The sequence below is a fragment of the Nesoenas mayeri genome, assembly GCF_963082525.1.
Source record: "Nesoenas mayeri genome assembly, chromosome: 9".
NCBI lineage: Eukaryota > Metazoa > Chordata > Aves > Columbiformes > Columbidae > Nesoenas > Nesoenas mayeri.
In genome coordinates, this window is record NC_137557.1 from 10,149,452 (window position 1) to 10,167,055 (window position 17,604).

The 17,604-nt window shown below is 37.5% G+C and overlaps 1 protein-coding gene across 3 annotated transcripts in view; it reads left to right on the plus strand.

Annotated features, from left to right (window-relative positions):
* The window catches only part of PEX5L (peroxisomal biogenesis factor 5 like), a gene marked incomplete at its 3' end in the record, with an annotated part of 39,545 nt that extends 23,450 nt beyond the window's left edge, over window positions 1-16,095 (plus strand). For all 3 annotated transcript variants that reach the window (XM_080349956.1, XM_080349957.1, XM_080349958.1), the window contains 8 exons: window positions 2,611-2,706; window positions 9,238-9,354; window positions 10,272-10,415; window positions 11,275-11,345; window positions 12,542-12,739; window positions 14,517-14,682; window positions 15,055-15,212; window positions 15,891-16,095. In XM_080349956.1, coding sequence (XP_080206082.1) covers window positions 2,611-2,706; window positions 9,238-9,354; window positions 10,272-10,415; window positions 11,275-11,345; window positions 12,542-12,739; window positions 14,517-14,682; window positions 15,055-15,212; window positions 15,891-16,095 — 1,155 coding nt within the window. The remainder of the gene's footprint in view (window positions 1-2,610; window positions 2,707-9,237; window positions 9,355-10,271; window positions 10,416-11,274; window positions 11,346-12,541; window positions 12,740-14,516; window positions 14,683-15,054; window positions 15,213-15,890) is intronic.
* Between the last annotated feature and the right edge of the window lie 1,509 nt (window positions 16,096-17,604).

Here is a 17,604-nt window from a genome sequence, read left to right on the forward strand (position 1 = left end):
TTCTGGAAAGTTCCTTGTTTCACTTTTATTAGTACTGAGATATCCTACAGTGGTTGAGGTTGAGGGCAAGTGGGCATTTAATAGAGGAGAAGGTATATTTCTGTGGGGATTGTGTGGGAACGCCACGTGTACTTTGACATGTGGCAGAGGAAGACACTTCTGTGCTTGTCCTGTTCCCGCTCATCACTCTAATGCCCCAACAAGCTCACGCTCCCCTTCTGCAGCACTACTCAGCCTCAACATCACGATTTACACTATTTGATTCTTCAGTCAGATTACAGGTGGCTGCGTGATATTCTGCAAGATGTTTGAATTAACATACCATATTCTGATTTTTAAAATTAGGAACATACAATGTGAATACAGCAGCTCTTAAACAGATTAAAACTGGCTAACTTAAGTTCTCAAGTACAGTAGTTATTTACTAGGAGCTGTAATTGTATGAGCATTCTTCTGTGATGCCGAAGAGAAACCATACTCTGCAGTATTATTGATCTGAAGATAAATATGCAAGCCATTCCTGACAAAATCTGTATATGATGGCACAGTGGAATGAAAAAAAATGGAATAAAAGCATCATAAAAATGAGCTGTTGACAAAGATGTCTGTATAAATGCATATTCCAATACAGTTGTTTCAAAAATCATACATTTCAGAAGAAGAATGCAGGCTCTACTTACACCACGATGCAATTTGAAAGGCATCTTTGGCTCAGAGTGTACGAGGATGTCAACATGAGTGCTCCCTGTGCAGCGCTGTGGCAAGAAGAGCATGTGGAATCAGACATAACTAGTGGGAGACAGGAGATCACCTGGTTTCTGTACAGAAAAACAGCAACACATGTACTGGAATATAGAGTTCGGTTGTCTGTATGTCTATAAAGAAAATAAAGCTACAAAAACATAAAGAGGGAGAGTAAAAGAGACACAAACCAGGCTGAAGTCTGAATAAAATGCCTCATAATGAGGTAATTTGAGATCTCAATCTCTTTATATCATTTAAAAGATAATTAAAACCTGATTAAAGTCATCATTATCTTTCCATAGAGAAAATAAGGAGTACTAAAAAAGTGCATTAAAGTAATGGAAAAAGAATAAGAAGTGATAGTTGGAAACTGAAATTAAAATTAATAAAGGGAAACAAGGAGGGCAATTAAACAAATTTGCAAACAAAGTTATATGATTAAGGTCTCTTGATAGCTTTAAATTAAATCCAAGCACCTTCCTCAAAGACATATTCCAGACAACCTCAATTTATTCTCTGCAGAATGTCAGTCTCATCCTGCAGATGCTGAGCGACAGATACCGTCACGTGATATATAGGCAATGGGGTGATTTGAACCAGTTCTCTCTTCTGCCTACACTCTCTTAATCAGTAAAATAACTAGTTTGTGTATTGGATTGGGTTTACTATGTTTTCAATGACAACCTGAAACCTCTTCTTGGCCTCAGCAAAGAAAAATGTATTTTCCAAACAACATAGATGTGAGGTAGTAGATGTGAAAACAGAACGGACAGCTCCTCTGTGTAGTCCTTCCCTCACACCCTGTGTCCTGACGCAGCAAAGTCCAGAAGCCAACACAGAATAATGCACAGTGTCCCCCCATCACGCGCTTCTCACAGGAATTGTGCTGTATTGTTCTTTTCTACCTGCATGTATATCACCGACCCCGTATACATTTCACTGATCAGTCTCTACCTGAGGGACCAAAGACTGAGGAACAAACCAGAAAATTTAGGGCTGGATTGACATAAAAATGCCATCTTTCTAGGTAAAAAAACCTGTGTGCACACACATGGACATACATGTTGGGCTGTGCATTGCACATTACTTATGTGAACACCCAGAAATGTATTAATATAAATTAACGCAATTGGGACCATGGCCAGGCAAATGGCTAATGAGTTTAAATTCTGACAAACATGAGGGAAGGGGTTAGCAGGCAGAGCTCTTGTTTAGCAATATTAGACCACTTTGTGCTTTTCTGTGCCATCATTGAGTATTGCTTGGTTTTGTACTGTGCCTTTTGTGCAAAAAATATACGTTTTTAATAAAAGAACTGGGAGAAACTTGTTATGTACTTCCAAAGGGGTTGCCTGATGGTAGGGCACAGGAGAGCTGCTGCTTGTGAAAAACATTTGTCCTTCCAATAAAACCCATAGCACACCTGGGTCTCCAGTGTGATCCCAAAACAGAACCTGAAAAAAAACCCACAAAATGTACAGGGAAAATGAGATGCTTTCTTCCTGGAGGATGAGTGAGATGCACTGCCACAGTCATACAGGAGAAGGGACAAGGAAGGTAAAAGTCTTATACAAACTGTCAGCTCTTCCCTTTGTAGCCCAACTCTTACATTGTCTTGTCTTAGATACCTCTTTATCTTTCACACGCTTTGACTGAAAAGAATGGTCTGGAAAAGATAAATTACTCTACTTCCCATGAGGATTGATCTCTGCAATCGCGTAAGAGAATTCAGAGGAATTCATGCAGGGAGACAACTAGTTTTGCCCAAGAAAAAGGCCATTTGGGGCTCTAGGCAATTAAGGAAGTGACTCAGAAATGTGGCAGAGAGTATATCATCCCTCTCTGATTTATTCTTTTATTTTTTAGGCACGATCAACTAAGGAGCAGCGTTGGGGAGGGCCTCTTCTCTCCAGAAATCACTCCTTGGAGGAGGAATTTGAAAGAGCAAAGGCAGCTGTTGAGGTATTACTTCATTTACTGTTTTCATTTTCAGCTAATGTTCTAAGGATTTCTTATTCATCTTGCAGCACAAGTATAGGAGAAATTTCAAACTGGAATATTTAAAGCAGAGAAAATATACACTTCCTGGAGTTACTCATTTAAAATAGCAGTTTCTCTTTTAAAATAATAATAATAATAATAATAACCTTAGCTATAAATGAAGATTAGACAGAACCAACTCTTCAAGCTCAACTTTTATTGCTATAGCAAGTGGGTCAAGAAAGATTCCCCATAAATGCAAGTACTCTTAAGCTTAAAGTATAAGAGTGAAACATTTTTCCCCAGCAAATGAATGTGTGCAGTCAGTTATTTAAGCTCAGACACAAACCAATTCTCCACTGTGAAAGTGGAATTTGAAATCATTGATATACAGAACACCTGCTGTAATGGATAACTGCATGTGTACCAGTAACCGCCTACCAATGCATTTTTATGATTAGTGGCAGAATGTTAAACATAGGAGTACTCTCATTTCCTGACAATTTTTGTTTGAAAAGGTGCAGGTATTTGGTTAGTTCTCCTATTGCACTTCTGTTTTCTTCACTAACTAGTACTTGTCCAACATGAAAAATGCCTCTTGAGTGTTGTCCTATACCACTAGTCCCAACTGAAATCCTGATCTTGTCTAGAAAAATGATGGCATACAGTTTTTTAACAGAATTCAATAAAAAAATAGATACAAGCATCAATCTTGAGCATCATATCTTCTCAGGGATTCAGTCGGTAACCATTCAAAATTCCGTCGCCACAAAGAGCCCAGATGAATGCATTCCACCGAGGACAAAAGTTCAGCCTGAACTGAAAGGAGTTGTTAGGGTAGAAAGGATTAGGCTGTGAAACTGATTCCTTGAAAATTATTATTTTTAGCATGAACTGCAGTCTCATTAGTCTCCAAACATCTAAAACACTTTAGGGATATTTGGGGTTAGATTTAAATTTTAGTGCCTGTGTTTTAATACTCCTTTAACTTGAGTTTTATACCATTGTAATTTCAGTGTTGGAAGTTGAACAATTCTGGATTGATATTGGTTAATTACAAACAAAACTAGGCTTAAATCATATGTTGGCTTCTAGCTAGAAACAGAATTTCTCATTTAAGAAATTAATTTGATTTGTAGGTTTTATCATTATATGCTAAGGTAAGACTGCATGGTTTCTACCATGTTTTCTGCCATGGTTTCTAAGGATCTTATTGGACAGAAAAAAAATCCTGTCTCGACATACAAGGCTAAAATGGACACAACCAGTAAGTTTATAAAGTATAAACTGAATGCATTTTTCTTATATTTTCTGAGGGCGTTGTGTTCTCCTGATCAAATAGATTATTTGCGAACAACTGCTTGTAACGCACAACAGGGTTTTTGCTGTCACACATCATACACATTTGCCTCTGGCAGGACAGGAGAGACTTGCTTTGAAATTGCCACTGCTTAAAGTGCTCTAGATGTTCCTAATTGCACTGCAGAGTGATCCTTCAGGTGGGACATGTGCTGTATTCTGTGATCGCAACACAGGGAACCTGAAGTTCCCAGACATTCAGCCAAAAGAAAAATGAGTTGAGGCCAACAACAGATTACAAAACATGATTGAATTACATTACAGAGTAAAGCAAGGAGGAGAATATATTGTAAAAAAGCCTCCTGCACATTAAAGGTCATTCTAAAGGGAAAAAAAAAGATAAGTTGTTAAAATACCTTACTATAGTCTCAAAAAACAATTATTAAAAAGAATCTAATTAAATGTTTCTGTAACTGTGTAGCTGGCAGTCTCAAGTTATTCTTTCTGCTTAAAATAGAAACTTGAACCAGGTAGTTAAAATGTAAAGGAAAGGATTCTTCAAGACCTTATAGAGCAGTTATTCATTTGCATATGGAAAGAGTTGAATTTTCATCCTAGTTAAAATGAAGTGGTAAGAAAGCTAGAGTGATTGAAATAAATTGCAGCCCATCTCAGAAAGATTAGTGCTTTCTATAAGCACAGAATAGATACAGTTCAAAATTTCATCTTTTAGGCTTTGGATGTTTCTGTAATATTCTTCAACTGGGAAAGCTCCAAGTGGTAAGATTAGCCAGAAAACTGATCAGGAAAAGGAAGAAAATCTCAGGTCCTTTGTGGCCTAGTTTGAAAGGAATTAATTAACAATTCAGTAGATGAAGACACCAAATTTTATCCTCTACCCAGTATTCACTTCAGAGCTTTGGGAATGGTTTTAAGATGTCAAATTTAAGATTAATGAAGATCTGTGAGGTAATTCTTTCTTAAGAAGGTTTAAAGATGTCTGTGCCATTGGGGAATCCTTTAAGAATAAAGAGGTAAGTAAATTAACTTTTTTACTAGAGAGGGTCCAGATTCACTTGCAGTGGTTGGGTGCTTGCAGACTTGGTTACTTTCATCTGTCATTCTGGAAACTGGATGTGAGTTTTGCTTCATCCATTTGCTCTGCATGTGAGGGAAGCACAAATACCCTAAGGCCTTCATGATTTCCAAGTGCCGTACAAATATGCTTTAATGTAATCTTTCTAATAATTAGCTGCGTTTTACCAAAAATTGGTAGGTTTGACTTTTTAAAAAATGCCAGCATGGAGATTCAGATCCATCCTGTACCTATATTCTGTTAAAACAATTGTTCTATCACACACTATCCTATTGGTAATAAGCTGGAATAAATAAAAACAAAACCAAGAAAGTGCAAAAACTTCCAATTGAGAAAAGTCTCAGAGATGGAAAAAAAAAAAGCAGTTTTGGTATTTTCTTATTCCATGGTTCCCTGATGTAGAGATTAAACTGCAGATGGAAAAGAAATTTTGAGCTGTCCTTCTCAGCATTTTATTTATACCATGTCACATGAGCCGTCTGCCGTATGATATACTGTTATGAAGCATCATAACATATGACAGCTAAATTATGTGACAATAGTGGGAAGAAGATGGGAATGATTTATTCTAACCTAGGAAAACATAGTCTAGAATAATCAGTTTTATAGTACCCACGAATACCAGTTAGAATCCTTTCTGTACCCATGGTTTTCCCGTCTCACTATTTCAACATCCTTTTTGGATGTGCTGAGACTGCCTAAACCACATTTTAAATTGGGATCTAGGATGAATTCAGATGCATTTTATTTGGTTCTCTCTCACATCACAATGGGAATCTTTGCCTTGAAATATATTTTTTTTTCTCTAGACTTTACTAAAAAGGCATACTTTGTTTTGAGAACATATCAGCTAAAGAAATCATATGTATTTAGCACATAAGTTTAACTTACTGTGTCTTCCACATTGAAGAGTATGTTGACGCAGTAATTCAAAGAAAGAAGCACCACAGAATGTTTCTTTCTTCTGCATTGGTCAAGAAGGAGCACTACAAATTAATTTTTGGTAGTGCAGGACAAGCAAAATTCTACAGTTAAAGTTAGGAAAATAGGTAAGTTTAGAAATTAGCCAGCAATATTCAGAAAATATACCCCATCCTCCAAACCCCTTCACTGTATCGTATGAAGTAAAGAGCCTGGAATTAATTTTGCCTCCCATTTGTTTAACTGCTTCAGCATATTTTTAAATACTAAGAGTAAAAAATAGCCTCTTTGACAAAATGCAGAATATTCTGCTTGGAAGTAGCAAGATGGTATAAACATTTTTCCTGGTTGTCATTCCACTTAACTGCTGCAGATGATCTGACAACATGTTAAATGTGTTCAACTGGTCTGAAAACTTCTGGTACATCAAAAGTAATTCGCCAGCATTAAGGCAGCAAAAACATTGAAATTAAGTAATTGGCACCAGTCACATAGCAAATACAGTTAAAATTAGATGTAGGAGTCTTGAGCCAGAGCCAGATTTTTAAAAGCACTCAATATTAATTTAACCCTCCTGCCACTAAAGTCAGTGATAAAATTGCTACTAACAACAGCTGAAACAGACTTAGGCCTTTAACCAAGACTATGTAATATTTATGGGTCTCTTCCTCAAGGACATTAAGCTGCTCTGCCACTGACATTTTTATTTGTCACAGCAATATTACAGCATTTTATCAGGTGCTGTACTTGTGCATGATCCAGTTGCTCAGTGCGACTCTGCCGTACCAGCTTCAGAAACCCCATGTGCTGGATGCGCTTAGAAAGCTGTAGATGGGACTTAAACCCATTTGTCCCAAACAAGCAAATCTTTGCTTCTAGGTCAAAAGAACAGTTGGGTCCTGGCTCGTGTCCAAGTAGCAAATGATGAGTTGAGAGATGTTATAGCAAAACAGGTCTTCTCCCTGTGACGTCTTTCCTCTGCCTTTGACACCCTATAGATAGACATGAAGCATGGCTACTTGAATGCATAGTAACCAGCTTGCTGAGTGGAGTATGCACAGAGTGAACTTCTATGTGAATTATAAATATGTAATTAAGCAGCAGAATTTGAACTTAAGACCTAAACCCACTTCTATGCTTGCTCACAATCCACAGAAATGTTATTTGATGTGTTTCCAAATCACTGATTCATGAGGGACTTTTGTGGGAAAAATACAAGAAACTATTCTAATATAAACTCATATATACGTATATATCTATATATGATTACTTCTTTAAGTTGATCTGTTTAAAAAGACATTACTGATTACTTTTCAGTAGTTTTATTAATCTGTAGGAAATGGAAATTTCCACTCTTTTTACCTCACCCTGAAACTAAAAATTACTGCTAGTAAAAACATGGTCAAGTAATTTTTTTCTTCAGTGCAGTGGAGATTTGCTCTGAATGCAAAATAGCTGATGGAGGCATCTGTTGAACAGGATACTTTAAGGAATTCAAGTGCCTCTGGTCATGGCTGATAAAAGAAAGAGCGATCCGATTCATTATCCCAGCCTTTTCAAACCCTAACTGGACACTTCAGCACAATCTCACAACTATCTAAAATATGGTATTTCCATCAAATTTGGAATGAAAGCAAATTTTGAAACCTCAGAAATTGTTGTATAAGAGTTGTCATGTTCTGGTTGCTTCTATTACAAAGAGTGAAAGAATGATTGACGTTTGTTTCCTAGTCCCCAGAGGGACATAGCAGGTACCTTCACAGGTCAAATAATTGCATAATTCAGACAATTCTGAGTCTCCTGGAAGAAGGTGCTGGATAAGAGCGAAAGGAAAATGCCTGTTAGATTTCTGGACAGGGAATGCACCTTGCCAGTTGTGAAGAGCCTCGTGACCTACAGCAACCACACCTACTTAGCCAGTGCGGGTCCTCCTAATGCTTCCCACCTCATCTCAAAGGTTCTCCCTGCTGACTCACTCTAGAGATGTTTACAGTCTGTGTTTGTCTTTCTCCCAGTGTCTGAGGAGGGTTGTGGCAGGCCAGACTAACTAAGCTCTATTTTTGCACATCATGCCTGGCTGTGGAGCAGTAGCAAAGCAGTCAGGCTTGTAATGAAGACTGAGACAAAACTGTCTGGACCAGTTTATACCACCTTCAAATAATTTGAGTTAGCACCTCGCACTCAAATAGTTCTGTCTAAATCTCAATACAATTATCTGTACTGTTGCCTTTGACATAAATAAGCTGAGAGACTGTGCTCTCAGTAGTGTCAGTTCACTGAAGTTCTGGCCATGACCTTGTAGGAACTGGAAAACTTTGCAAAGGCTCATAGTGCAGAGCATATGTTCTTCTATAGAACTGCTTTTCAGGGTTTATGAGTAATGTGTGGAGGCTGAAAAAATAGCACCTTAACTTGGATTCTCCCCTCTTTTTTTCCCCAATTCTATTTCTGGTTTTTGGCATCATTTTCTAGTAGCCACAGTGGTTCCCTCGTTATGGTCGTTACACATCCTAAATCTCATTCTGTTTTCATCATTTCTGTTTCTCTTGCATATGCATTTTTCTGTCTTGACTTCGAGCTGAATATTAATCTTACTGTACAATTTTATAACCTCTTATCGATTACTCCCACCAGTACCATACACCATGCAATATTAGGATTTCTCCACTATATCAAAAGCCCCATTTGTATTAACTGTCTCGTGTAAACACCCTCAAAGTTTTGCTGTTACTCTTTTACATAATTGAAAATGATACTGAAACTACCAAAGGGGGATGCTTGTTCCCTTTTAAACAGTTTTATCTATTGTTATTCTTTAGCATCTATGCCTGGTTGACTTTTTTCTTTTTTTCTTTTTTTTTCATCAGGGAACAGCAGCATTTATTTCCTTCAAATTTTATGTAACAATTTGTTGTTAACATCAATAAGATGTAGTGTAAGCTGCTGCAAATCCTGCTTCAAATAAAACATATGCTGCCTCTGAGATAGAGAGTTTTCTGTTGATGAAATGCATTCCAATATAAGAGATTAAATTTAATTATATAGAATTCCAAATTTGTGCTGTAGTATTTCAGTCAGTACGATTATTAAGAGAATTAATACTGCTCAGCCAAAAATTACGAGAAAGAAATTAAAAGCTTACCATTTTAAAGTTTTGTTGTTCATTTTCTTCCCTTTTTTCCTCTTTTTTCTTCTAGTCAGACACAGAGTTTTGGGATAAAATGCAAGCAGAATGGGAAGAAATGGCTCGCAGAAACTGGATTTCAGAGAACCAGGAAGCACCAGGGCAAGTCACCATCTCAACTATTGAGAAGGTAACACCAAGTTTTTTTAACACAGAACGTTCTTCCTGTGAAGAGATGAGATACGAGCCTCAGCTGTTCAAGGGAACCCAAGAAAACTGGACACAGTAAATAATTTCACCCCAAAGAGTTCTTCCTCTTCAAGTGCCTGTGAGTGAGGTAGATTTAAAAGACCTTACCATAGTGAGAACACATTTAAACTTGCAGACTGCCTGAATTCAGCTGAAAGGATCATGAAACAAACTGCTGGATTACGGACACTTAAGGAAGAGCATCAAATAAGAAAATCTGGGCTTGCACATTCAAACACTGTTAGGATAGAAATGATGGAGATTCTGTCTCTCTTCTTCATTCCCTCCCTTGTAGGTTTTAATTTGATTTATATTATGTAGCTGATATTAGCATGTACCCTTTAAATTGCACTGGCAAGAGAGAAAAAGGCAGAATTTAAAGAAATTCTGAAATAACCTGAGGCGCTTGCAACACTGTTCTCTCTCGAAGGTTAATTGAAGATTTCAGGGTATTAACTGCACAGACACCAGGTTACAGGCACTGCAGGGGGTCAACCACTTGATGTGTGCTCTGTACCATTAAATCGGATGCGCTGGGCTCACGCCAGGTTCAGTTCTGCTGTTATTGCAGTTAGTGTGAGTTGTTGCCATTACCTTTGATGGGAGCACGAGAGCCCAACACGAGTACTGGGAAGTATAGCTTCAGAGCCAAAGTAAAAATAAAGAGCAGAACCCTAACTGTCCGGCAATGCTGACTTTTGACACTTTTTGTCATTGAAATTTCATGGAGGAACTCACGGTGTTTTCATAGAAGAAAGGATGTTTACATCCAGTTGGAAAATAGTGAGTCATTCCATTTTATTGAGTTGCCGTTCCTTGCTACAATGCTTCATCACGGGTCCATTGTTCCTTCTCCAGGGTTATTATTTCCATACTGAGAATCCCTTCAAAGACTGGCCTGGTGCTTTTGAGGAAGGACTGAAAAAAATGAAAGAAGGTGACCTGCCAGTTACAATCTTATACCTGGAGGCTGCTATTCTGCAAGAACCCAATGATGCAGAGGTACGTGCTCACGCGCCTTTTACTGATAAAGGAAAAGGGACTCCCTTTAGCGTGCGGTGATGGAATGATTTCAGGGCTCAAACCTTTGCTAGTCATGACTGACTGAAACAGACTGAACCTTAGTGGTCATTTTGGAATAGTGCATGACTTGAAATAAATAAACGTGAGCTTTTCATAAGATGAGAATCTATTTTTGAAATGATAGCATTTCCAAGCTGTCATTTAAAAGCATTTGAAAGAGACAATATTTCAAATGTTTCCTCCTTTTCTTGAAGTTTTCAAACAATCTTTTAAAACTGCTATTGAAAATGTGAACATTTTTGATTTAACAAGAACGATGACAATTTTTTAGAAGTTATACCAATTTCTGGAATATTAATGTTTTCAGTGAGTATATATTTGAAGTCTGTTTTCTGTGAAACATGAAAAATATTTACAGTGTAAGTATCTATGTTTCTCTGAAGGTGTTGCCACATTAAATTAGGCAGCAGTATTTTGAAAAGCAGAGAGAATTCCCAGACTCTCTAGAACCCCTTTAACTTCTACAACTTAAAAATTGTTCTTCACCGTTATCCATAAAATTCTAGTAAGATTTAAAATGTACAGTAATTAAAATTTAAGAAATCATCATGTGATCACACACTCACAGAATACCTTTGCATTAATTGATTATAAGTATTATCAGACCCACAGATACTCAAAACCACATTGATTTGTAGTGTTGGTATGCACACTGTAGAAAAACCTGTAGTCAGTGCTGGACAGATCTGCTATTTTTATTTACCCCGCTGCTTACAGTGATATCGGTTGTAACTGCTTACTATATAACAAAATAACACAATAATCATTATTTTTACAGGCCTGGCAGTTCCTTGGCATAACACAGGCAGAGAATGAAAATGAGCAGGCAGCCATTGTCGCCCTCCAAAGGTAGATGAAGATAATTGCTAATTAAGGGGTATGATGAGTATTAGCTAATGGAAGCCTAGGTATATTTAACGTCATACTTATCTTGTAACATGAAGCATCTATTTAACTAAATGAAGCATTAGCATAGATATAGAAATCTTCCCAGTGATTTCAGAGGCATGACTAGTGGTTAATATTTCTGAATTATTAAATAAGTGCAATATTTAATCTAGTAAACTAAGTAGTTGCACAAAAGAAAAGTTACATGGCCAGATAAACATGAATTAGGCATAATGCAAATAAAGCGCCTTTTTTGATATTCCAGCCGCTTGGCATATTTTCTGTAGTTTGTCCTTTAATTAAGAGGTTTTCTTAATTGGAATGAGTTCCCTTCAGCTGCTGAATACTAAACTGACAACATTTCTAGGTTGATAGGGATGCGAAGATCCCAGTATGATTGTATGTCAAACATCAGTTTCAAAATATCAGCATTAATATTATCCTTCTGTAGTGGGTTTTCATGTTTCCATTTGAAGCAAATACCCTCTCCACTTTCAATTGCATTTGCAATGTTAACTATGCAGTCATTTCACTGGAGGATGCTCTAACTAATTTACATGTCACTTATTAGCTTACCTGGAGAGAAATCCAAGGGGTTGCCTGATTTAGCGAGCTTGCTCATCCCCACAGTTTTGAAACAAGCAACAGCGATATTCACAAAATAGACTAGATTCTGGTTTCAGTTAATGGCATATAACTGTAGAAAGGCTACTCGATAGGCTCCAGCTTTATTGAAGAAAAACTAAGAATTCAGGATGACTGAGAAGATTCATAAAGGTGGGAGAAATACCTCTTTGTATACCTGCAAACCATATTGAACTGTTTGCTTGAATTTACATAAAGCTTCTCTTTGTTTACTAGACAGGTAACTAAAAAAATGAATCTACCTACGCTTACTCGTAACCAGAAGAATGAAAACAAAGCTTGTGTGGATACATTTCTGTACATATGTGTGTGTGTATATGCATGTGTCTCTGTACACATATGCAAAATGCACTTATCACAGAAAATAAGACAAAGTCCCTTCTTTAAAAATATAATTGGGTAGATCTTACTTGTGCGACTGTTTTTTTTTTTAAAAACAGATTATTTTGGAATAATTAAAGAATTGTGTTTGGCTAAAAAAATACCTCAATATATTTTTATTTTCTGCCTAGGTGCCTGGAACTACAGCCAAACAACCTAAAAGCTCTGATGGCCCTGGCTGTAAGTTATACTAACACTGGCCACCAACAAGAAGCCTATCAAGCTCTAAGAAACTGGATAAAGCAAAATCCAAAATACAAATATATAGCGAAAAGCAAAAAAGGGTCCCCAGCACTTACCAGGAGAATGTCTAAGACATCAGATGAAAGGTAAATGCAGTGTAAATCCTAATGGCAGAAATTTTAATGAAGTCACTAGAAATGGTGGTGCATGCTGTGCCCCCTCACTCTGTAGAAGTCCAGCCTGTTCCCTCTGACGGAAGACTCAGTGTCTCCAGTGGCAAGAGTGGGAACCCCACATAGGACATTTGGTTTAGCAAATGAAGGCTTGATCTTATGCCATCCCTGGAAGTTTAACCAAACAAACCACCCAAACAAACAAACACCTGAAAAGAGATGCTTCCCCGTTACTCCCATCACTTTCCTCTGACCTTGTCTGCTGTCTCTATATTCCCACATCCTCATTCTTCAGCTGTTTCCAAACCCAGGCCTGTATCCAGCTCTTACATGTGTGTGTTCTTCCTACTGCTCAGCGTATTTCCTATATCCCAACCAAGGCACTAGAAGCCAGGAATGACAGCCATTTTGCAATGGGACAGACCTTCAGTTCACTGAAAATATTGGAAGGTAGCATCTGTTTGTTTAACAGCCATTTCAGTTCTAAGCAAAGAGACACTGTTGTAATTTGTTGTAATCTGACTCCAGCCTTGCAGAGGAGCAATAATAGTAGGAGGTAGCAGCCATTTTAAGTAACAAAAAAAGAAATCATGAGTTGGCAGCCCTTCTTCAAGATTTCATGAGGTTGGTAAGTAAGTATTTCTGAATTGTGAGATGCATGATAAAGTTATTAAAGGCATAAACATGATTATAGAACCAAAACACTAGGGCTATCCACAGCCTGTCATGTTGAACACAGGCCTTCTGGTTTACACTTATCACTTACAAGTCCTGGGTTGACAAGATAATTTAGTATAAGCAAAAATAAAATATGCAAGTTTGATTTAATTGCTAAGCATGTTATTCTACCGCTGACATCTGGTGTTGTCAGTGCAAAGGTTTTATGAAGCCTACAGTGGGTACCAAGGTCTTAAATTTTGGCATCTTTCTTCAGGGGTCTTGGCTAGTCACTTGATCTGTTCCTCTTCAGAATGACTGCTCTCTTTGCCAGTAAGGAACTCTTTGATGTCTGAGAAACTCAGCCAATTTTAATAGTTTTAATAAGCTTTCACATTATCTCACTTGGGTTCATAGCTGCACTTTGACTTCATACAATCATAGAATCATTTAGGTTGGAAAAGACCTTTAAGATCCTTGAGTCCAACCATTAGCCCAAGACCGACAAGTCCACCATTAAACCATGTCCCTATGAATCTTATCTACACATCTTTTAAACACCTCCAGGTATGGTGGCTCAACCACTTCCCTCGGCAGCCTGTTCCAATGCCTGACAACCCTTTTCATGATGAAATTTTTCATAATATCCAATCTAAACCCCCCGAGATGCAACTTGAGGCCATTTTCTTTTGTACTGTCACCTGGCACTTTGGAGAAGAGACTGACCTGCACCTTGCTACAACCTCCTTTCAGGTAGTTGCAGACAGCGATAAGGTCTCCCCTCAGCCTCCTTTTGTCCAGGCTGAACAGCCCCAGCTCCCTCAGCCACTTCTCATAAGACTTGTTCTCTTCTTTATATAGGTGAACTTCATTACACAGGTGAAATTTTTATTCCAGACATGAGTTTACAACAGCACTTGGAAGTAAATCTTTGCCGTGATGAAGCTGAAGAAGCTTATTTTCACATTCTAGGAGTATACCACTTCTGATACATCCACTACAAGGATTTTAATTTCTGGCTATACAATCAATATTGCAATTTTTGTAAAGAAATGTAAGATGAAACTTTAAGGTATTTTTCACCCTTGTCTAGCTCATTACTTGAAGAAGTAAAGGACTTGTACCTGGAGGCTGCTCACCAGAATGGTGATATGATAGACCCTGACTTGCAGACGGGACTTGGAGTTCTTTTCCACCTGAATGGAGAATTTAACAGAGCAATAGATGCATTTAGTGCTGCTTTAACTGTTCGGCCAGAGGTACATTTTATACTTTCAAGTTTTTAAGATTTTAGCTTTGCAAGCCATTTTCTTTCTCCCCTCTTGATCAGGCTAATATTTATGAGATGTCACTTCAGCCATTAAAATTTTAATACCTGAAATAGAAATGTTAATTACAAGACAGTCCCATTTAGAAGCAAATTTATACATGTCCAGTTTCTAGCTGTGTGCTGATTAATTGTCCTAGTTATATAAAGTTGCCTATAATCATGAGTTAGAACCTCACATTCCATGTCAATTAAGAGAAGCTTTGATACTGTTATTTTCTGCAGTCCTCCTTACTTTACTAGCAAAAGTGAGCTATCATGTCCCTTTTTGACACCGACAGTAGAAAACTCATTTTCTCACCAGGACTACACATTATGGAATCGTCTTGGAGCAACGTTGGCAAATGGGGATCGAAGTGAAGAAGCTGTCGAGGCCTACACACGTGCTTTAGAAATACAACCTGGCTTCATTAGGTCCAGGTACAATTTAGGGATAAGCTGCATCAACTTAGGCGCATACAGGTAAGTTACAAAAATGTGTAAACAAAAAGCTCAGGGTCATAACCACTAAGTGAAAATTCATTTTCTAGCTGGAGTTATCCAAGAAACAAAATAAAAATAATAATCAGAATATAGCTACATAATCTCAGCTATTGAAAATTTGGTAATTACTTTTCACCAAGTACTAACAAAGCAATGATGCTTTTCTTCTTTTCACAAATTATACATAACAGAACTACTGATCTATTAAAAGAAAATTTGACATTCTCATTCGGCAAGCTGCTTAAGCATTTTTTTATGTCTGAGTGCAAGTACTCATTATAATCAGTGGGATTGCTCTCACATGTAAACTTAGTCCTGTGCTTAATAGCTTTTCTAAAAGAAAACATAAGAGCATGTCTTTAGAAAGGAAACTTCAGTTAAACTGCTTCAAATAACTAATGCCATCAAAACCACTTTCAGTACATCCTTCAGGAATCAAGGGTGATATTTCAGGGTCCTAACTGTTAGCTTAGGACAGTTAAGATGAAAAGGAGCTTTGCAGCAATGGAGACAATATCCCCAGATGTATGAATAGAGTGAGCTCTGCATTACTACAAGCTATATCCACTTGTTTAAAGAAAATCAAGCAAGAATAACAGAAAGAGACTGATGAACTGCAAATTATATTGCTTGTTTCTTTTTTCTTCTCCCCTACAGAGAGGCTGTCAGTAATTTTCTCACTGCTCTCAGTTTGCAAAGGAAGAGCAGGAATCAACAACAGGTTCCCCATCCTGCTCTATCGGGCAATATTTGGGCAGCACTTCGAATTGCTCTGTCTATGATGGACCAGCCAGAACTATTTCAAGCAGCGAATGTGGGTGATCTAGACATTCTGTTAAGAGCTTTTAATCTAGAGCCGTAATGAAAAGTATCCACAAATTGATTAAATTGTATTTGGAAACAGAGAACTCTTTTATTACTCATCTCAAAATGACCACATTTTCCAAAAGATCATGGCTGTAGATCAGTAGGGGAATTATCTTGGACATTATTCAAAAAGAAAAGTTCAAAAGCACAAAATATTGTACATAAATTCAAGCTCAAAGGACTGAAATGGGCTTGTGGCTAATCTGAAAAAGCCCTGAACTATATGAAATAGCCATTTCTGAAGAATCTTCATCCCATGCAAGTTATATCTCTCTCCATACACACAGCTATACAAACAAAAGTATATTAAGAACAAACCTAGATAATCATTATTGCACATTAGAATGGCAAGCAATGCATCCAAGGAACCTACTTAGTAGCTCATTGCACTGTGCTGACAGCACTTTGCCCTCCAACATGGATTCCCCATCCTTGTTTCTTTGTCAAAAAGTCTTCTCAAGGTCTGTTTTTAACATAGCTCTGAAAATAGATGCATGTAAAACGGATGAACTTTATGTTGAATATATTTATTAGTTTGCAGCCAAGAAAATTTTTGTTTCCAAAGGCACCTTGATTAATTTGGGCCAAATTCTGCAGGCTCACAGAGTTGTGAATTGTGCAATATTAAGAGGAACATTGTACAAGGAAGTCTATGAAATTAGGCCACGTACACATGCGAAGGCCAAGTGTTGCCAGCACTTGGTAATTTGCACTAGAACTGTTGCTGTTTAAACCAGCTATCCCTGATCTTGGACAGAGTGTGTCTGCTTCAATGGAGCTCAGCAGGATCTGCGCCTATCTACGTACTTATGCACTTTAATCTTCCTTTTTGTAAAACAGTGCTATGCTGTTATTTTAGTTACTAACAACAGAATGTATGGGATAGCCTTATCGGCATAAAGGACCAAATATCATTTCCTGAAATGTGATGAGAAGGGTTTCAATATTCTTATGTTTTAAAAATGCAAATACAGTGTAAACTGCAATATCTATTAGAAAGATTATTCTATTATGCATCTGTCAGGTACTACACACATACATGCATGTGCATGCACATACATGTTGTATGTGAATTATGTCATTTCAGAACATAATAAGCCACAGATCTTTATTGCAAATAAAGAAAAGTCTTCATAGGAGTTAACGCCTGCAGACCATGCTCAAGGGAAAATTTTCCCTGAAAAAAATTGATCTATATAATGCTTGTAGGACTGAGACTAAGATTTGATCCTGGTGTTATGGCAAGCAGTAGCAAAAGTGTCTCAGTGATTTCCATGATAGCAGACTAAATCCTTAGGTAACATCAGTATTTGTAGCTGCTTTAAAGTGTATATATATGTACACCATCTTAATTTTCCACAACTGGATGAATGGGGAACAGCACTGGGGGCAGCACACTGCCACGTGGTAAATGGATTGATTTGGCTACAGTGCACATTTAGCTCAAAGTGAAGGGATCAAAGACAAGAACAGAAATTTTTAAGGAGGCAATTTTCAGTTGCTG